The sequence below is a fragment of the Rhipicephalus sanguineus genome, chromosome 3, assembly GCF_013339695.2.
Source record: "Rhipicephalus sanguineus isolate Rsan-2018 chromosome 3, BIME_Rsan_1.4, whole genome shotgun sequence".
Lineage (NCBI taxonomy): Eukaryota > Metazoa > Arthropoda > Arachnida > Ixodida > Ixodidae > Rhipicephalus > Rhipicephalus sanguineus.
In genome coordinates, this window is record NC_051178.1 from 144,883,317 (window position 1) to 144,904,775 (window position 21,459).

Genomic DNA, 21,459 nt, shown 5'->3' on the forward strand with positions numbered 1-21,459 from the left:
GGCGTCTGATGTTTGACGTCAAACAACACATAGCGTGCTATTGGCCAATAACCGACATAAATCAAGAGCGGCGTTTGGGCCAGATGCGCTTCTCGCAACGACGTGCCACTACGTGCCGGAGCCGCGCTCTCTACATGTATGTAGCATGCTAACATTACACAGTAGCCACACTTGTGCGCAGATGAATCAAAACGGAAGAGAGCGATCACGTTTAATCACGCGCGATCAAGGTCATGACGCGCGCTGACGTAATTTCTTTCCCCCTTGCCATCCCTCCTTGCGCGGCTACCAGCGGGCTTGTCGGAAGAGAGAAAGCGCTTAAAGCGTTCGACAAATCCCTGTAACTGCGCTCGTTCTTGGCGCATTCGAGCTTTGCGACAATCGATTCGTGAGGCAAAATAATCTCCGATACTGAGGTCATTCGATGATTATTTGGAAAAGTGGTTCGGGGTCTCTTTTAAGAGTTCTGGACTGTTTTAGGACAGGGCACTCAGAGTTCTGCGTAGGCAGTCGCCTTAGGTTGTCGCCGCTGCGCATGCGTCATATGTTACAGCCAATGTTTGAGTTAACTTTCCGGCCCCTATACACTTTTGAAAAATCGCTTGTGCACCCAATCCGGCCCCAAAGCTCCCTCGCGGTGATCTCGTGAAGATCCGAGCGCGTTTCACATGCGTTTTGGTGTATACAGAGGAGAAACCGTATTCTCAGGATCAGCTGATAGGCGAAGAGACGCTGCAGTTGTGGAAGCTGGCTCGGCCACGCTTATCTGGTTCTCGTTGCGGAGTGCGACGCCTGCGATCCGTGCAAACAGCAAAAGTCTGCACCCAGTACACTGTTTGAAAGGAAACATATATCGTGAACAATTCACAGCATAATCGGGATCTGCGCCTTCCGAGTGAATTTTTTTCTCCTTTCTTCATTCATTCATTCATTTTGAATGAATGAATGAAGACCCACGCACGCACTTCGATGGTATTGTTGCAGACCAAAGTAGGACTGTTGGAGCGCCTCAACAAGAGCTTCGTGATCGGTGATGGCGGCTTCGTGTTCGCCCTGGAGAAGCCTGATTCTTTTTAAGTGTCCACGTTTCAAATCGCACAATAATTTGGGTGTGAGATTCGTAAGCAAGAAAGTGCACCGTTGTACGCGTGATTCGCGGCTTTGTCGGCATTCTTGATTCTATTTACACGGCCCTTCCAGTTCACAGCATATTTCTCATTAAATATCCTCAAAATACTGCCGTTTCAACGCCTGTTTCTATCTTGCTCTGTATACATCTGGCGCTATTTGCTTAATCTCGTGTGCAGTCTTGTAATTGAAACACATGTAACGAGAATAACGTTGCGCGGGAACCAAAATAAGGTTTAGATGGTAACCCACTCACAGCAGTCACTACAGATCATTCTATTAGATATCAGTGTTGATGTTTGACCTTTTTGGTGTGACATAATCGCAGTAAATCACTTGAAGGACAGGGACACATGAAGAACACAACACGAGCTTTTCGTACGTGTTGTGTTCTTCCTGTGTCCCTGCCCTTGAGGCGCTTTACTGTTACTACTAGAGATCATTCTGCTACTCTTTTGTAAGACACAATTTTGTAACGACGACCCACGCACTTCGATGGTATTGTTGCAGACCAAAGTAGGACTGTTGGAGCGCCTCGACAAGAGCGTCGTGATCGGCGATGGCGGCTTCGTGTTCGCCCTTGAGAAGAGGGGCTACGTCAAGGCCGGCCCCTGGACTCCCGAGGCGGCCGTCGAGCACCCGGAGGCCGGTGCGTATACGCATGTCAATCATCTGACCGCTAAGTTTCATGTGTAAAGGCGTTTATTGACGGCTGGATTGACGGCGACGACGCACAACAGTCACGACGGAGCGCAGACTCTCACGAGCACGAGCACGAGGGGCGTGCTCTCCGAGAAGAGGCGAAGAGGGCGACCCACTAGAAGGCGCTGGAGAGGACGGCCCATTACAACGTTCCAATGCTTCTCTACAATTACCCCGGGTACGAAAAGGGAGCCGTCTGGCGACCTAGCAGCTGGTCATTATGAGCGGGTCATGGTAGGGCTTGAGGCGCTCCACGTTGACAATGTCGCGCCCTCGACGGCGCATGTCGGAAGATGGGTCGATGGGTTCAATCAGGTAGTTGACCAGGGATGTGCGTTCGACGACACGGTAGGGGCCTTCGTATTTGGGCAGCAGTTTGGAAGAGAGGCCAGTTGCAGTGGTAGGGACCGAGAGCCATACGAGTGCTCCAGGTAGGAACGTGGGTGCAGAAGTGTTGGTCTCACCGCGGATGCTTTTCTGCCGCTCTTGGTCCTGCGTAGTAAAGGTCTTCGCAAGCTAGCGACACTCCTCAGCAAGTCTGGCTGTGGCAGAAATAGGCGCACACTCAGATCGATCCGGCTTGTATGGAAGGATTGTGTCGATTGTGTGCGACGGGTGCCTGCCGTACAATAGGAAAAATGGTGAGAAACCAGTGGTGCTTTGAGGGGCGGTATTGTAGGCGTAGGTGACGAAAGGTAGAATGGAATCCCAATTTGTGTGATCGGCGGCGGCATACATCGAGAGCATGTCGCCGAGCGTGCGGTGAAAGCGTTCCGTGGGCCCATTCGTCTGCGGGTGGTAAGCAGTAGTTTTGCGGTGAACTACGTTGCACTCTTTGAGAATGGCTTCGACGACTTCCGACAAGAAGACACGGCCTCGATCACTGAGCAGCTCCTGGGGTGGACCGTGACGCAGCATGAATCGGTGGAGCAGGAAGGAGGCCACATCGCTCGCTGTAGCCGCAGGGAGGGCAGCAGTTTCGGCGTATCGCGTAAGGTGGTCTACAGCGACGATGGCCCAGCGGTTACCAGCCGAAGTCAGAGGGAGTGGCCCATACATATCGATGCCAACGCGCCCAAACGGCCGGTCAGGGCAAGGTAAAGGTTGCAGACCTGCTGGTGACTGGTGCGTTGAAGTTTTGCGGCGCTGACAATCGATGCAGGAGCAAACGAACTTCTGCACGTAGCGGTACATGCCTCGCCAAAAGTACCGTTGGCGAATGCGGTGGTATGTTTTCGACACCCCAGAGTGCGCACACTGCGGATCAGCGTGGAACGATTCGCGTATTTCAGAACGCAGACTGCGGGGTATTACTAGTAGCCACTGGCGGCCGTCGGCGTTGTAATTGCGTCGGTGGAGGAGGTCGTCGCGAATGGCGAAATGGTGGGCTTGACGACGCAACGCGCGAGTGGATGGTGTTGCCGAAGGATCACTGAGCAAGTCTAGCAGTGAAGCGATCCATTGATCCTTGCGCTGTTCGGTAGCGATAGTGTGAACGTCGATGGAAGAAACGGCATTGTGAGACATTGAGCTGTGGGTATTGTCGTCAGGCAAGGGGGAGCGCGAGAGTGCGTCGGCGTCAGCATGCTGGCGTCCGTTGCGGTACAGCACGCGGATATCGTAGTCCTGTAGGCGAAGTGCCCAGCGGGCGAGGCGGCCTGATGGATCCTTCAATGATGACAACCAGCAGAGTGCATGGTGGTCGGTGATGACATCAAATGGGCGACCATACAAATAAGGTCGGAATTTCGTAAGGGCCCACATGATCGCCAGGCATTCCTTTTCGGTGACGGTGTAATTGGTCTCGGCTTTGGTGAGCGTACGACTTGCATATGCCACGACATATTCAGGGAACCCTGGTTTGCGCTGCGCAAGGACAGCGCCAAGGCCAACACCGCTGGCGTTTGTGTGTACCTCTGTAGGGGCCGTAGGGTCGTAGTGGCGTAGTATGGGAGGCGACGTCAACAGACGACGGAGCTTCGCGAAAGCGTCGTCGCACTCTGACGACCATGAATTGAGTGACCCGTTACTTCCGAGGAGCTTCGTCAGCGGCGATATGACGGTCGCGAAGTTTCGAATGAAGCGCCGAAAGTAGGAACACAGTCCTACGAAACTGCGCAGTTCTTTGACGGACGTAGGTTTGGGGAACTCGGTCATGGCCCGAAGCTTGGCTGGATCGGGAAGAATACCGTCCTTGGACACGACGTAACCGAGTATTGTCAGCTGCCGTGCTGCAAATCGGCACTTCTTTAGATTCAGTTGTAGAACGGCGTCGCTCAAACGCGTCAAAACATGCCGCAGGCGTTGAAGATGCGTGGAGAAGTGCGGAGCAAAAACAACGATGTCGTCGAGGTAGCACAAGCATGTGTGCCATTTCAGGTTGCGCAGAACGGTATCCATCATGCGCTCAAAGGTGGCGGGCGCATTACACAGCCCAAAGGGCATGACGTTGAATTCGTACAAGCCGTCGGGCGTGACAAAGGCGGTCTTCGGTCGAGCGTCATCAGCCATGGGTACTTGCCAGTACCCTGAGCGCAAATCGAGAGATGAAAAGAATTCTGCTCCTTGCAGGCTGTCAATCGCGTCGTCTATTCGCGGTAGTGGATACACGTCCTTACGAGTGATCTTGTTGAGTCGTCGGTAGTCCACACAGAACCGCACAGAACCGTCCTTCTTCGCAACAAGAACGACAGGAGACGCCCAGGGGCTGTTAGAAGGTCGAATGAATGAATGAATGAAAAACTTTATTGGTGCAAAGAATAACATCTCGTCGAAGCATGTTGTCGACTTGCTAGTTGATTACACGGCGCTCTGTGGGAGATACGCGATATGGACGTTGCCGCAGTGGCGGCTGGGCGCCAGTGTCGATGCGATGCGTAACGGCGGAAGTGCGGCCGAGAGAAGTTTGAGCGACATCGAAAGAAGAGCGAAATTCGTCCAACAGGCCCAGAAGCTGCGAACGCTGGACCGGTGTAAGGTCGTCAGCAATGGAGGAACCAAAGACATCAGCAGGTGATGAACCAGACGTCGAAACAGCGCAGAGCGTACTGGAACTGTGGCAGTGCATTTCATCTGGTTCGTCCATAACTAACTTGTGCGTCTTCGAGGGGTTCCACGCTGCCGAGACATTCCCCTCGGACCAACATAACAATGTACGGCGATGGGTTGATAACAAAAATTGACGTACTGCCCCGAGTGACTTGCACGGTCGCGAAAGGCACCAGCAAGCCTATCCTCGTGCAAACACGGTCAGATGGCGAGAGAAGTGCAACGGTGTCGGAGAGACTGGCGCAGTACACTGAAACCGCCGTCGACGAGTTTGCAGGCACCTTGGTGTCGTCTTTGACAAGTACCTTGCCCGCAGCCGATGGACTGTCTGCCGGCGCCAATTCAGAGAATGGTGAGAGCTCTATTTCAGCTGGTGCGCAATGAATGACGGCGTCGTGGCGGGAGAGAAAATCCCATCCTAGGATGACGTCGTGAGAGCAGGCAGGAATTATGATGAATTCGACGGCGTACATAGCGTCCTTAATCACGACGCGGGCTGTGCACACCGCTGTTGGGTGAATACTTTGGGCGCTGGCTGTACGGAGGGAGAGCCCGGAAAGCGGCGTCGTCACTTTTCGCAGTAGTCGGCTAAACTTGGCGTCCATAACGGATACGGCGGCTCCAGTGTCGATAAGGGCAGATGCGCGAACACTGTCCACAAACACGTCAATCACGTTCGAGGGGCTTCGCTGAGGGCTTTTGCAGTTCGATAGCGTCGCAGCCCTTGCGTCGTGGACTGCGAGGACTAGTTTTCCTGGTCGCGTGAGCCCGGACGTGGCCGCATCGGCGACAGTGAGCGACGTCGTGGAGACGGTGAACGGCGGGTAGATGATGCGGGGCGGGACATCGGTGACATAGGCGGCGCTTGGTCATAATAAGGGCTGCTTGATGAGCTGGTCAGGGTTCATGCGACCCGAGGCGGCTGCACGCGATTGCAGTAGCGTGCGACGTGACCGGTGCAACCGCACGCAAAGCAAATGGGGCGGTTGTCGGAAGTGCGCCAGCGGTTCGCGGGTCCCATCCATGTCGCAGAACGGGATGGACGAGGCGGCTGCTGATATGAGTGCATTGTGGGCAGCAGTCGGGGCCTGGGGACGACGTCGACGTATGTAGGCGGCACAGCCGCGTCGAAGGCCTGTGGTCCGACGACGGCTTCGGCGTAACTCCGCGGGCCAGCCACAGGAATCGCTGGGGGCGGCCTGGCGACAGCTTGCGCGTAGCTTAGTGGTGCAGGCACTAGAGCCTGCTGGTGGTATTCGGGAATGACCTCCGCGATTTCTTGCTGAATCGCTCGGAGGAGAGGAGGCAGAAGTGTAGTTGGCGGCTGGTCAACATGCTGCGGTGGAGTGAAAGCCAGTAGAGAGACCTGGCGAGCAATTTCCTCACGCACGAACGACTTGATTTCGGCGAGCAAGGTGGAGTGGTCAGGAATTGCCGACAAGCCCGCGAGATCAGCATCGCGTGATGGCGGTCGACGGGTCATCAAGCGCTGCCGGCGCAGCTCCTCGTAGCTTTGGCACAGGGTAATGACCTCTGCCACTGTGCGAGGGTTTTTGGCCAGCAGCATGGTGAAGGCATCGTCGTCGATGCCTTTCAGAACATTCCTGATTCTGTCAGACTCCGACATGCTCGCGTCGGCTTTCTTGCACAGGTCAAGGATGTCTTCGATGTAGCTCGTGAACGATTCCCCTGCCTGCTGAGCTCGTTCACGTAAGCGCTGTTCGGCTTGAAGCTTACGAACGGCAGGGCGGCCAAACACGTTGACGATGGCGGTCTTGAAATCGGACCACGTCAGGAAATCGGATGCATGGTTGTTGTACCACATGCCTGCCACACCCGCGAGGTAGAAAACCAAGTTGGTGAGCTTGCCTGCTTCGTCCCATTTATTGGGAACACTCACCCGTTCGTAAATCGCGAGCCAGTCCTCCACGTCAGTGCCATCCGCGCCGGTGAAAACAGGAGGGTCGCGGATACGGGGGACACCGGGACAATCGGTCGGGGCAGGAGGCGGCGTTTGCAGAGCGGCGTCTTGCGGCATGGTAGATGGCACGGTACGGGATCGGAGCTCCAGGGGCATCGAATTGAGACCGAAGTTGTGGTGACGGTACAGCACTCTCCACCACTTTGTAAAGGCGTTTATTGACGGCTGGATTGACGGCGACGATGCACAACAGTCACGACGGAGCGCAGACTCTCACGAGCACGAACACGAGGGGCGTGCTCTCCGAGAAGAGGCGAAGAGGGCGACCCACTAGAAGGCGCTGGAGAGGACGGCCCATTACAATGTTCCAATGCTTCTCTACACATGGAAAAGCTGCGTACGGCGTGCGTTAACGAGTCAGTTTCGTTTAGGTCTGACTGCGCCTGTTATTTATTGTCGTTCCATACCACAGAGTGAAATAGACCGCATACTGGCAATACCGACCCCGTCAAACTGACAGTAAGCTACTAGAGGAGGATAGTAAGAAAAAAAAACAGTTGGTAGGAAACTCATTGACTGCGTTGACGTTGCATGAAGACAATGCCGGTGTTGTAACAGTGGTGACGTTAGTCGCAACTAGGCAATATTAGAGCGATAGCTCTATTATGTCATGTCTCGCAAGGTCATCATCGCGTTGCAATCACCTTGAGCCGCCAGAGTGCTAGTGACGTCATGCCACGTGATCCGCTGCGGAGAGGCGTCGCAACTGCGCTCACTCTGAGCCTCGCCGATTCTGTACCACGTGACTAGGCGAAGGTCTGCTCAGTCTTGCCATGGATGGCGTGTCAGCTGGGCCGTCTTTGCGTGCACTTCAGCGCAAGCGACAGGATGAATCCAATCGCCCATTGGATATAACTTTACGGCAGGCTGCGAAATCACAAAGGCCCTGCTAAAACACCGGAGTAAAGAGAGACCAGATTAGCACGTTACAGAGGAGCCAAAGTTGCCACCATTGCTGACTACTTCATGAAACATAAGACCGTCTTCGTCAGCATTCAAGAAGCATTCAAGAATCTTCGTCATCAGATTTGAAATAGAGCCTAACTTTAATGAACACTGTGCGCAGTCTTTGCAAAACCAAGCCAAACATACCTTTCGCTCGTGATAACTAGGTTTACAATAGTTAAAGCTCAGCCAATATTTAATACCGTTCTGTCAATATGATCCATCGTTAGCCACCAAATAGGAACAATCTGGGGTCGAAAAGCGCTTCCACAATATGCGTTATTGTGGTCTGCACTGCACGCTGATGTAGGTGATTCACATTTTTTTTCTTAACACCCCTCTCTTGCAGTCAGGCAACTTCACCGAGAGTTCCTGCGCTCGGGCTCGGACGTGATGCAGGCGTTCACCTTCTACGCCAGCGACGACAAGCTCATCAACCGCGGCAACCTGGCCGGCAAGAACTTGACGGTACGTGTGTCCCATCGACAGGCCCCTTATTTATCGATCCGCTCGTGTACAGCCAATGAGTCCATAACTAATCGTTCACGTATTTCACCATTTGATTGTAGTTCATGAACCATCCAATGGAAGGGATAGAGCACATTGAAAAGAACACACCGGGGCCGTGGCTGGGCCAAAACAAAAACTTTATTGCGATAGCGCGGTTTAATGTAGCGTTGTGCGAGGGGTTAAGGGGAAGGGAAGGGGAAGAAGCAGTGGTGATAACGGCGGCTTCGGCTGGCGTGACGTCACGGATACAACATTCCGCTCCCCCTACGGTGAGTAACGGTCTGGGGGTTTGCGTTGCCGGCCCGAGCGACGCAACACCGGAGTTGAGGGACTCCCGGCGATCTCGCTCCTTGTTGGCGCTCGCCTCGGTGTTCCTCCTGCTGGGGCCCCGCCGGCCCCGGCGGCCGTTTCGAGGCACCGAGAGTCGCCGGCTCCTCCCTGGTCATGCTCCAACTCCCGTGGCTTCACCTGGTCGCTGTGGCGCCGAATGGTTTCCCCCTCCGGACCATCGGCATTCACCAGGCGGGCTCCGTCTGTCGATGTAATGCTGGCTGGAGTCCACGGCTCGCCTCGCCCAAAGTTCCTCACCCAGACTGGCTCCCCGGGCTGCCACCCATCGAGGGGGGGACGGTCAACTGGTGAGGGCGGAATGGACACTGCGTTGTCCAGCCTGGAGCGAAGATCGTAGCCCATTAGGAGTTGCGCTGGTGTCCGGCCCCCGGCCTGCGGCGTCCTGCGGTACCTGTGCAAAATCCTAGCCAGGCGGGTTTTCAGTGACCCTTGTACATTCTTCTTCAATGAATACTTCACAGTCCGAACCGCCCGCTCCGCGAGCCCATTGGACTGGGGGTGATACGGTGCTGTTCGGAGGTGTACTATGTTATTCAGCTTCGTGAAGGTGTTAAATTCCCAACTCGTAAACTGTGGGCCATTATCGGATACCAGCGTCCGGGGCAACACGAATGTACTGAACAAGGTGCGCAGAGCCTCTATGGTGGCGTGTGGTGGAACTCTTCATGGGTATCGCTTCTATCCACTTACTATGTGAATCCACCACAATCAGTAGCATGTGACCATCGATCGGCCCCGCAAAATCGATATGCAGCCTCGACCAACGCTCATCCGTTTCCGGCCACGCAACAGGGGGTTTCTTTGGGGGCATAGGGGCAGCTTGGATGCAACTGGTGCAGGACTTAACCATGTGCTCAATGTCATTATCGATCCGGGGGTACCACATCAAGGAGCGCCCTAGCCGCTTCATTGAGCAAATCCCTTGATGAGTATCATGCAGCAGACGTACCATTACTGCTCGGGCACTCTTAGGGACGATCACTCGATGGCCCCAATAGAGAAGCCCATAACTCCCCGTTATCTCAGCTTTCCGCTTGAAGTATGGCATCAAGTGCTGGTCCTTAGGCCCCAAATTTCTTGGCCATCCCTCCTGCACCCATTTTTGCACCTTTGCTAAATCGTCATCAAGCTCCGTGAGAGTGCCCAGTTGCTTCGCAGACATGACACTATCATTGAGGGTCTCCGTGAGCAGCACATACTCACCGTCCACAGTTTCTTCCTGCGTCTCTGGCTGGGAAGTTGCTGACGTGGGGAGTCGGCTGAGGGCATCGGCTGGAATGTTGTTTTTCCCGGGCTGGTGTTTGATGACGTAATCGTATGCGCTCAGCAGCAGGGCCCATCGCTGGATTCGCGCCGCGGCCATCACGGGCACTGGCCTGTCTGGGTGAAAAAGTCCAACAAGCGGCTTATGGTCAGTCATCAATGTGAAAGTATTGCCGAGCAAGTATTGTCGGAATTTCGACGCACCAAACACAAGTGCCAAGGCTTCACGCTCCAGCTGCGAGTAATTTTTCTCAGCTCCAGTCAATAACCGAGAGCGGAACCCTATGGGCCGAAGTACCCCGCCCCCGACATCGTGTGAAAGCACTGCGCCGATTCCGTCCGGGGAGGCATCGCATTCCAGGACTAGCGGCTTGTGTGGGTCAAAATGCACCAGAAAGTCTGCGGACTTCAGAAGGTCCTTCACACTGCTGAATGACTGCTGTTGAGCGGTACCCCACTTCCACTTAGCTTCCTTCCGGAGTAGTTGATATAGGGGTGCCATGGCGGTCGACGCATTGGGAAGAAACTTGTGGTAGTACGTTACCATGCCGAGGTAGGACCTTAATTCTGCGGAATTCCGTGGTGCCTGAACCTTAAGGATGGCGTCTATGTTTTCCGTCTTTGGTTGAAGACCTCGAGCGCTGATTCGATGCCCCAAAAAATCCACCTCTGGCTGGCGGAACTTGCACTTGTCTGCGTTCAGGCGCACGCCGTATTCCCGGAAACGCTTGAATACTTCGTGCAGGGTGGTGCAGTCATTGAGTTTCTCTGCCACGATGACGTCGTCTAGGTAGACCTGAACACCCGGAAGTCCTTGCAAAATGGTCTCCATACGCCGTTGGAACACGGCCGGCGCGGACGCCACTCCAAAAGGCAGGCGAGTAAAGCTGAACAGTCCCTTATGCGTGTTTATGGTCGTGAGTTGCATGGCTTCCTCATCCAACGGAAGCTGGTTGTATGCCTCCCGCAAGTCTATCGTGGTAAAAACTTCACCGCCATTTAATGTAGCCAGGATATCCTCCACCCGTGGCAACGGATATTGCTCAGTGCGACAGGCTTTGTTGACCGTTAGCTTAAAATCGCCGCAAAGGCGGATGCAGCCATTCCGTTTCACTACCGGTACCACTGGCGCCGCCCACTCCGCATGAGGCACCGGTACAATAATACCCGCGCCCGAAAGGCGGTCCAGTTCCGCGTCGACCTTTGGCCGAAAAGCATACGGAACTTCGCGTGCTTTCCAAAATTTCGGCACCACGTTTTCTCGCATCTCGAAGTGTACCGGTGGCCCTTTTATGAGCCCTAAACCTGGCGCGAACACATCAGCGAATTCTGCTAGCAACCGGTCCACCTTAACGTCGTCAGCACCGAGTAACGGCAGTTGCTCACCTGACGTGTTCACGTTCATGACCGGTGCCTCGAGCATGTGGAACGCTTGAATCAGGTCGCGTCCACAGAGGTTTGGGCCGGAGCAACCAAGGACTTGCAAAGATCCAGCCGTCGACCTGTTTCCGCACGAAACCTTGAGCTGAAGTTGTCCCCGCACTGGAAGCCGTCCCAGGAAGCAGGTGAGTTTCAATGGCGAACCACGCAGCTTCGGCCACACTGTTTTGTTCCGCTCATATGTGGGCCACGTGATGACCGAAACCGGCGAGCCTGTGTCGACCTGCATGTTCACTGGAACCCCACCACAATCCAAGGTGCGCACGATGGGTTGCGTAATGCCGACGTGGCCGATGTGACTGTCTGCTGCCTCCCGCGCGAACATGCCGTCCGTGCCAGTGTCTTCCTCCCGCGACAAGGCGTGTACTTGGCGTTCTGGTGGTACCACCCCGAACCCACTCTCCCGGCGGCAACAGGCTCGAGCGATATGACCTCGTTGTTTGCACTTGAAGCATGACGCCGAGCGGAAGCGGCAATCCTCGGGTCCGTGCCCTTTTTCTCCGCAGCGGTAGCACGCAACAATCTGTGGCCGGCTTCGTGGGCGATAGGACTGGCCTCCCAGCGCATGCACACTTGCCTCAGCGGTGGGGCTTACTATCTCTTGCGCGTTGGCCTCGGCCATTTCGGTAGATATCGCAATTTCTTCCGCTTCGCTCCTCGTCAGCTGTGGTTTCGCGAGTAGCTGCCGACGCACTCCGACGTTGTGCAGACCACACACGATGCGATCTCTTAGCATTCTGTCCAACGAAGCACCAAAATCGCAGGTGTCCGCTATCTGTCGAATCGCCACGATAAAATTCCTGACCGGTTCGCCGGGCAGCTGATTGCGGGTGAAGAACTTATAAGACTGTGCTATCTCGTTCGGTTGCGGCGAGAAGTGCTGCTTAAGCAAGGCTATCACTTGTGGGTACGACAGTTCATTCACCTTATCCGGAGCACAACGTCCGCTCAGTACGTCGACGGTGTGGGTGGACAGTGCAGTCACCAGCAGGGCCCGCTTCTTGTTGTCTTCCGTGATGCCATTACCCTCAAAGAAGGCTTCCAGCCGAACCTGGTACGCGGGCCACTTGTCGCTCGTCTCGTCGAACTGCGGCGGGCTGGCGTATCCTCCCGTGGGTGCGGCGGCCATGACGGACGGAGTTGACGCCCCGCTTTCGCCCATCTTCGTCGCCATTGAAAAGAACACACCGGGGCCGTGGCTGGGCCAAGACAAAAACTTTATTGCGATAGCGCGGTTTAATGTAGCGTTGTGCGAGAGGGGTTAAGGGGAAGGGAAGGGGAAGAAGCAGTGGTGATAACGGCGGCTTCGGCTGGCGTGACGTCACGGACACAACACACATCTTGCGCATGAATGCGAAACCCCTGTTCTGCTAGCTTTGAGCTTCTTAGTTGCTGGTCCTCGCATTTAAGTACTCTTGCTGATGCACAATAGCTCAAAAGACGTTATGTTTTCCTGAGAGATGCTGGTGCAAATATTCGTATGCAATCGCGGATAGCATACTTTAGTTTTATTTAGTTATTTGTTCATTTATTTATTTGCATATACTCCAGCCCTCTTTAGGGCTATACCATGAGCGTGAACGTTGTGTAATTCGAGTATGACAACAAATAAAAATGCAACAAAATACCATTATTGGTAAAACAAATCACACACAAAAGAATAATGTTAAAAATGAAGTGCAACAAAATTCCAAAGATCTATTGTACGTGGTTAAAAAAACTGTATTTGAATGTATTAGTACGAGCAGAGATAGCAGAAATATTATTGTCGAGACTGTAGATCGAACGGCAGAATGCAATAAAATTATATATAGATAATCAACGAATCTCGCATGGGGGAACCGAAACGTTCTTTTTAACGCTTTCACCGAATGTTTTCTAAGTTCCTGGTCGGCGATCGCCTTTATTACTCACGAACGTAACGAGAGCGAAATGACTCATTAGCCTCGTGACACACGCCCGTTTCCGTCTAGAGGAGACTCCGTCAAACCCTGTATTTCAAGAAACTCCGGAAGGAAGAATTGACATCCGCGCATTTGGAGCGCCATACTCAGTTCAACACCTTCTTCCCACTTGCGCTTAATTACGTTTAGTTGGCACAGTATATAAACGATGTTTCACATTTCTTTATGTTAAAAAAATCACAGCATATCCACGGAGTGAATGATGATGAGTGGGCGAAGCTGCGGAGGTTCATCGGTAAACCGTGAATCTTCCGTGAATTCTGCCCAGTACATCATCACCGGCGTGAGATCGGGCGCGTTTATACTAAAGGTTCGATGAGTTATGACGACTTGCAGCTCACTTTAATTTTACATGTACGCTGTGAATTTTCATTGTTTAGAAAACCATTGCTTTAGAAAACATCTGGCGTCTTTCGTTAAGCAGCTGGCGTCTTTTCATTTTGCTTTAGAAACATCTGGCGTTCTTTCGTTTTGCTTTTACAAAACATCTGGCGTCTTTCGTTGGTTTATTTCATCAATCAACGGCGTTTTGAACAAAATTTTTATTGTTTAATGACGCACAGGAGAAATCTCACCAAGCACTACCTTAGAGGTAAACAATGGCTGCTAATGGGAATGAGAGACAGAAGAAGTCGGCTTTTAGCTAGCACTTACAGTTCTACTTCTACTAACGTTTCCTACTGGAACATGCCAATGGCTGCTAATGGGGAATGAGAGACAGAAGAATTCGGCTTTTAGTTAACGCGCACGCTGCGAATTTTTTATTGTTCAACAACGCACAGGAAAAATCTCCCACCGGCACCACCCTGGAGGTCAAAGCGTAAGAATGGTTACGCACTACGACTACTACTACGACTACGAGGGACGAACGGGTGCCGCCTTAAGGAGCTTCGCCCCTAAAAGAAAGTGTCGTGAGCGCCAACACATCCTTTGCGCGGTTCCTAAGTTAACCGGTAAACGTTCCCATGCAGACGCATGTTCGTGTTACTGGTTTTCGGTCGAAGAGCTTGAACTCCTGGCAAATTTCAGCAAAGATTCCGACATCACTGCTCGGGGAAACTTAATATTTCAAGTAGGAATGACCAAGTTTTAATTATTAATACGCGTAGTGCTTATATTATCAGCGAAAAAATACTTACGGTTACAACGGAAACCACCTAGCAAGACTCTCCTGCACACATGAATGGCAAGCGCACCGCATTTCTGGGGGCGCAGCTTGTATCTAGTCTTAGGTTGCAACAATCGGCAGTCTCATTGGTCTCATTTGCTTTGCGTTGTCGCCGTGTCTTGGTGCAGGGTGCTGACATCAACGCGGCGGCCTGCAGTTTGGCTCTGGAGGTGGCCAAGGAAAAGAACGCTCTCGTGGCAGGTGGCATCTCGCAGACGCCCTCTTACCTCACGGGTCGTCCGAAGGCCGAAGTCCAGGACGTGTTTCGCAAGCAGGTCGACGTCTTCGTCAAGAACGAACTTGACTTTCTTATCTGCGAGGTAAGCTGGACGACTGCGGTTTCGGATTCACCTGCCGCACTTATATGCTCGCCCACTACTGTTTAAATAAATGCTGATGAAGGCATTAACCCTTTATTATCCCAGCGTCCACATATGTGGGCAATACGTGTGAGCTAAACGTGATTAAGCTAGCGAATGCCTTGCCTTAAAAACAATTTGAAAGGTTGACATTACTCAGGTATGAAGTAATATACCTGAATAATGCAAGCCTTTCAATTTGATTTTAAGGTAAGGCGAAGACTAGTTTAATCACAATTCGCTAATATGTAGTGCCCACATATATGGGTGCTGGGATACAAAAGGTTAAATAGATGGTTGCCCTCAACATTTATATATTACAATAACACAATGTGAACCGCAGAAACTTCGTAGCCAGGCTGTCCTTACAAAAAGAAAAAAGTCCGCAATGTGCCATCGCTTGATTATTGTAGAATCTGTGTACAGAGGAATATAATATCTGATGGTGCTAGAGCGAATTACTCAACACGAAGTGTGGGGTATTCTTAATCATTGTTCATGATAATTTAAATTAATTGGTCAAAAGTATATAATCCTTAGACTAGGCCGTGGAAGTCAGAATTATTGTCCTGATGGTCTACATTTAAAATCCAACAAAGATACAACGGGAAATATAAGTCAGGAGGTGCGGCCACGAAGGAAATGCAGCTAGTCTGTAGCACTGTCGTAGCCAGGACGGGGGTGTTGAAGCTCCCCCGAAATCTCTTAATTTTTCATGTGTATATATACAGGCACGAACATTTGAAACACCCCCGTTCCTCCACCACCTCGAAAAAAATTTCTGGCGGCGCTCCCGGTCTGTATTCTTGGCCTGCCGAGAAGTACCCGAGAGATCACTCACCCACATATAGCCAACGAGCACTCGCATCTCAACTGACCTGAGACAGACTTCTTGACTCTCTTAAGTGCATATTGTAGCATGAAAAAAAAATCATGGTACGGAAATTTCGGTAACGTGTAGTCACCGTTTTTCAGTGACAAATTTGTTTTGTGTGCGTCTTTGCTCTACGTTTGCAGTACTTCGAACACGTCGAAGAGATGGAGATGGCCATCGAGGTGTGCAAAAAGACGGGGCTTCCGGTGGTTGCCACCATGTGCATCGGACCCGAAGGAGACATGCACGGCGTTTCAACCGGCGATTGCGCAGTGCGCATGGTCAAAGCTGGTAAGTGAATTCTCATTCAAGCTCGTTTCCACAGGCGGAGTCTGTTTCTGTAGTTCCTGTAGTAGCATATGAGTGAGCGGGTACGTTTTTCGGCCACGGGCGGCCACATTTTCACAAGGCGAAATGCAAAGAACACCCGTATGCTTAGATTTAGGTGGACGTTAAAGAAAGCTAGGTGGTCGAAATTTAGCCGGAGTGCCCACTACAACGTGCGTCATAATCATATCGTGTTTTTGGCACGTACAACTCCAGAAATTATTATTGTTATATTATGTGGTAGCATATGTGATACGGGACGGTTAAAAAAGACCGACAGACGAACATGCTAGTGTGATGTTCATGAATGCATTAGTTTTATTAGAGGAAAGCGTGGTGTGTGCTTATAGTACCTATAGTTTCTGTTTGCGCTCCTCACTTCCACAGGCGCTGATGTTGTGGGCATCAACTGCCACTTCGACCCATTCGTGGTGCTCGAAGGCGTGCAGCTCATGATCGATGCCGTGCGCGATGCTGGGCTCAAGGCGCACTTCGTCACGCAGCCTCTCGCATACCACACACCCGACGCCGGCAAGCAGGGATTCATCGACCTCCCGGAGTTCCCATTCGGTGAGAAGTCCATCGCGTACATTCGCACGCACTTGTGCTGAGACTGTAGTACACATTTTCTTTGTTAGGCGCCGAGCCGAGTGCTGACGGACGTAACTTATTACTGTGAGAGTTGTCCAGAAACGAGGACCACGAGTAAAAACTTGGAGGACGCTTGAGCTTCGCCTTCAAGAGTAGAACGCGATAGCATAATCGGGTCCCGTGCGCATTGCCTTCTCAACTGCTAGCCAGGCTTCGGTTCACAGTGCATGCCTCAATCATGCCGCAAGGAAACGAACGACTGTGCGCGTAACATTGGCCGTTTCAAACTATCCTAGAATGCCTACTGCAAGTACAGTTGCGGAGGGCCCACTACGTCATAAATATTCCTTTTGCGAATCAGTGAAGGGCCCACTACGCGTCCGTAGGGCTACACGCGAACCTACGCATTTGCTTACTTTGCTTATGCTTTTGCAGCTGATGTCGATTAAATATGTCTGAGCGTTTTGTAATGGGTGGGCCTTTAAAACACCCACTCGTTGAGCCATTCACATGTTTTGACACCTGGCGCGATTCTACGCTTCTGCCACGCAATATTACATGGGTTGAGGAGATTCCTCCCACCACATGGCATTCATATAGTGTCTTTTTTAAAATTAGTTTAAAGCAATGGCGTGGCTCTGTGGTAGAACACCTGCTTGCCACGCAGAAGGCCTGGGTTCGATTCTCACTCCAACCAAAGATTTTTATTATTAATTTTATTTACATCTTTCTCGATTTTTCGGTCACAGAGAAAGCTGACTTTTCGCTCACAACCAACGACGCCGACACCGGAATCGCTGCGAAACGAGCTCTTTAACGCTATCGCGTTAAAAGCGAAAAGTAAAATTTTGAAGTTGGAGAGTGGGACAGTTTGTTCACTGAGTATAGAGTGGCAGCTACAAGCATGCAGGCGGTTGATCTGGCTAGTTGAGAAGGGAGAGTTCGAATTGGGCTAGTCGGGAACCATTATCGGATGTCTAAAGCACGAAGATTAAACGCGGACGTAGTAACGAGTTGCCGCTGGCTTTACAGCATCGTACTGGTACTTACCTACGGCACAGAAACCTGGAGGCTTACGAAATGGGTTCAACCTAAATGGAGGACGTCGCAGAGAACCACGCAAAAAAAAAAAACGGCAGGCCTGCGCTCAAACCGCAGCACAGTCACAGCGAAAGCTGGAAGAGCGGCGTTTCTAGAGCCCGCTGTAAGCTCTCTTGGGACTACTGATACAAGTACACTAGCAAGGTACCCACTATGCCATAAATCACAATTTTTGTGAAGTTGGGAAGCACCTACTAAGCCATTATTCGTCATTCTGCGAAGAAGCGAGGCACCAGCCACACGTCTGTAAGGCATTATGCGCACTTTGTTGATGCTGTGCCTGATGACGATGAAGAATTATGGCGGAGTCCTTTGTAATGGGTTGGAAGCATTCAACAACCTACTCGTTGCGCAATTCGCATTGTGTGACGCCTGGTTACAGAATTCGCGTGGTGCGACGCTTAGTGCTTATTTTACTCTTCTACCACGCTACATTGCATATGTTAATGTGGTTCGTTCCCGACATGAAGCCTGTATAGGGCCTTTTTGCAAAGCTGGTTTAAGCACCGGCATGGCTCAGAGGTTTGAATACTGGGCTACCACGCAGAGGGCCCAGGTTCGAACCTCGTTCCATCCTAGAATTTTTTTCTTATTTCGTTTTTTTTTTTCTTATTTCGAGCGAGCGGCGGCGGCGGCGGACAACTACGGCGCCGAAAACGGCCGCTGATACGATCTCATAACAGCTTTCGCTGTAAAACATGATAGCTGTAACCTTAAGAACGAAGAATAGAGCACGGTGGTTCAGAGAACAAATGCATGGAGAAATGGGCATGTAGCGAGAAGGCCAGATAACCGCTGGTCATTAAGAGTAACAGATTTTATTCTAAAACCTAAATTCTAAAGGCCGGCGCGCCAGGGGAGACAGGAAGTTAGGTTGGCAGATGGGATTAAGAAGTTTGCGGGGATAACGTGGCCGCAGCAAGCACAGGACCGGGTTGATTGGCGGAACATGGAACAGGCTTTGCCCTGCGATGGGCGTAGTCAGGCTGCTGCTGTTGATTCATAGTTACAACTTAATGCGACTTTCCCATAGTCGTGTTGCGTTCAGTTATAACAGCTGGCATAACGCTAAATACGTTGCGTGCCAGTAATGACGTTTACTGATTGACAATAAACGTGAAGTGGAATGCTGTATTCAACCTCTGTCCAACGGAAGAGTGGAGTTATCTCAAAGGTTTAAGTAATGCATATTTGATTCGATTCCAGTGCCGTTCACATATTACGGTGTATACCTAAAATGTGGTCGACCACGGTTTTTTTTTCTTTTTGATGAGTATTGTCCTGTTAAAACGAAACCAAAAATTGGGTGTTCTACATTATATCGCTTTCAGCAAAGCAAATATTTTTATACGGGCGTCACGAGATACGTACAGTCAGCATCAGAAGTTTAGTGACCCACGAGACATGCACACACAAAAATTTTAATATTCCCGCTGCTTCAGCAAGCAGTCTTATTGAGATTTCCGACCTGTAAGTAAACGCGCTAACAAAATGTACCGTGCAGTTCGAGCGAATACATTCACAAATTGCGGGGAAATTCAAAGTTTTCTCAGACCTAGAGGTCACTAAACTTTTGACGCCAACTGTACCTTGGCAGTACAAAATTTTAGATACAGCAACCGACCGATTTTACGCACGACCTATGTGAATGATTTATATTTTTTCCCCTCAGTTCTGCCTTCGTTGTAACGAGGTTATAGACTGTCTGGGCAGCCTTATAACATGTTTTACCCTTATATTTCCACAGCCTTGGAGCCCCGCGTGTGCACACGTTGGGACATCCAGCGCTACGCGCGCGAGGCCTACGAAATGGGCGTGCGCTACATCGGTGGCTGCTGCGGCTTCGAGCCGTACCACGTTCGCGCCATCGCCGAGGAACTGTCAGCGGAGCGCGGCGGTGTGCTGCCCGACGCCTCGCAGAAGCATGACGCCTGGGGAGAGGGTCTGCGCATGCACACCAAGCCCTGGGTGCGAGCACGGTAAGAACGACTCTTCCATTACCCTGCCCGGGTTGGTCAAGCCTGAGGTGTACGAAGTACATCCTAAGAAAAAAAAAACATGGCTGATCCCTCTGTCATAGGAATCGTTATAACACGAAAGTGAAACGTGTCTTCACAGACGTAGTTGAGCGTTTGTTGTACATTCCTTCGCCCCAAGCGCGAAGGAATGAATGCTACAGCAACAAATTGTAATGTCACGCGAAGAACGGCAAGCAGCTCGAAATTTGCAACTCGCTGCTTAAGCAGAAAGGACGCACGGAACGAACATACACAGGATGAGTGCGAACTGTCACAGTTGTAACTTATTTCTGTGTTAGCAGCGCGCTCCTTTCGCAAAAGCGGCCGCTGCAGTGAGCGAAGTGACCTTCGTGCTCTCAACGCAAACTTGCGGTGAGTGTACAAGACGTACACACCACCGCCATCACGAGATAATCCCGCGCATGAGCGGCCATGCCCTCTATAGGCGCGCGCTCATCCGCGTGGGGCGACGACCTTTAAAACGCGCTCTTCGAGCCCTTGGCGCCATCTCTCTAGTGATAACGAAAACACGCTGATGTACCACCGATCTCTGAGTACCGCCACCGGCAAATGATGTCTATAAATAGCTCGCCTTTAGCATGACAAAGAACGTGCCGTCTGTGGCCGAATTGTTTCGCGCCCCGCGCTGCGGAGCGAGGGGCTGTAAGTTCGACTACAGGAGACGGAACTTTTTCGTCTGTTTTTTTTTCTTTGCCAACTGTTAGTCTTTACATTTTATAAAGGAACTGCTCACTGCTCCACTGACGGAAATACGTCAGTGGAGCAGTGGGGGATCCCGGCATAAAACACTTTCGTGTTTAAAAAAATGGCAATTCATCTAAGACGACTCGAAGGCGAAAGCCATCTTCTTTTTCTTCCCAGTCGATATATTGGTCCTGCCCCGCCAACCACCGAAAGCTTTCGTACCTAGAGCTGTATTCACACGACGGACGCCGTATCGCGGACGAATCAGTCACGTGACATGTGACGTGATTCGGATCTCTCCGCTGCCAGCAGTCACACGACAGGGGAGAATTCATGCTACAAGCCAGGATTTCGGCATTGCTCCCCGGGGAACCGAACTGTGATTTTGGCCTCCGTCGTTTCCCGAATCGCTCCTCGCGGACCGAAGCGGGAACGCGAGAACGGCTGACGTATGGTGACGTAGTACGCCATCTGCAGGCTCGAATCGCGATTTCGTCCGTCGTGGGAATACAGCTTAACGTGGTTTTGCACTGCCTCCGTGATCGGCCCACCTTTGACCAAGCGACGACGTCATGTTATGACATCATGTCACGCCACGTGATACGACGCCATAGTGACATGATGATGACGTCACAAATTTCTGCGATTCGTGGCGTCATGATGGCGTCATGTGGTGGCGTCATCTCGTGGTGATGATTTTTTGCATCACTCGTGTTGGCACCGACGCCGCAGGACGCCGGTCAATTTTCGCTTTTGATGAGGCATCAAAGGGCTTTCGCCTTTAAAAAAAGAAAGAGTCCCTTGGCTGCTTTTTGCGAGTCCTGAACTGTTCCTGACTTGCCAATTATATGACTCTTTTTAATGAGACGTGTGAGCTCTCTTTAGAGATTATCGTACGTTCGTCGGAGAGTCGTGGGACGTCGGTTCCAGCGATACCCCGTGTTCACGAATTGTTCATCTCTTTAAAGAGAGTCGTATACGTGG

General features: G+C 51.7%; 1 protein-coding gene across 2 annotated transcripts in view; it reads left to right on the forward strand.

Annotated features, from left to right (window-relative positions):
- The window catches only part of LOC119387357 (betaine--homocysteine S-methyltransferase 1), a 34,386-nt gene that overhangs the window by 10,808 nt on the left and 2,119 nt on the right, over window positions 1-21,459 (forward strand). Inside the window, exons 2-7 of one of the 2 annotated variants that reach the window (XM_037654719.2) lie at window positions 1,639-1,777; window positions 8,154-8,272; window positions 14,629-14,820; window positions 15,877-16,024; window positions 16,448-16,630; window positions 19,500-19,731. In XM_037654719.2, the coding sequence (XP_037510647.1) occupies window positions 1,639-1,777; window positions 8,154-8,272; window positions 14,629-14,820; window positions 15,877-16,024; window positions 16,448-16,630; window positions 19,500-19,731 (1,013 nt within the window). Of the gene's footprint in view, window positions 1-1,623; window positions 1,778-8,153; window positions 8,273-14,628; window positions 14,821-15,876; window positions 16,025-16,447; window positions 16,631-19,499; window positions 19,732-21,459 lie in introns of those variants that run through there. The other variant, XM_037654718.2, reaches the window with a different exon arrangement.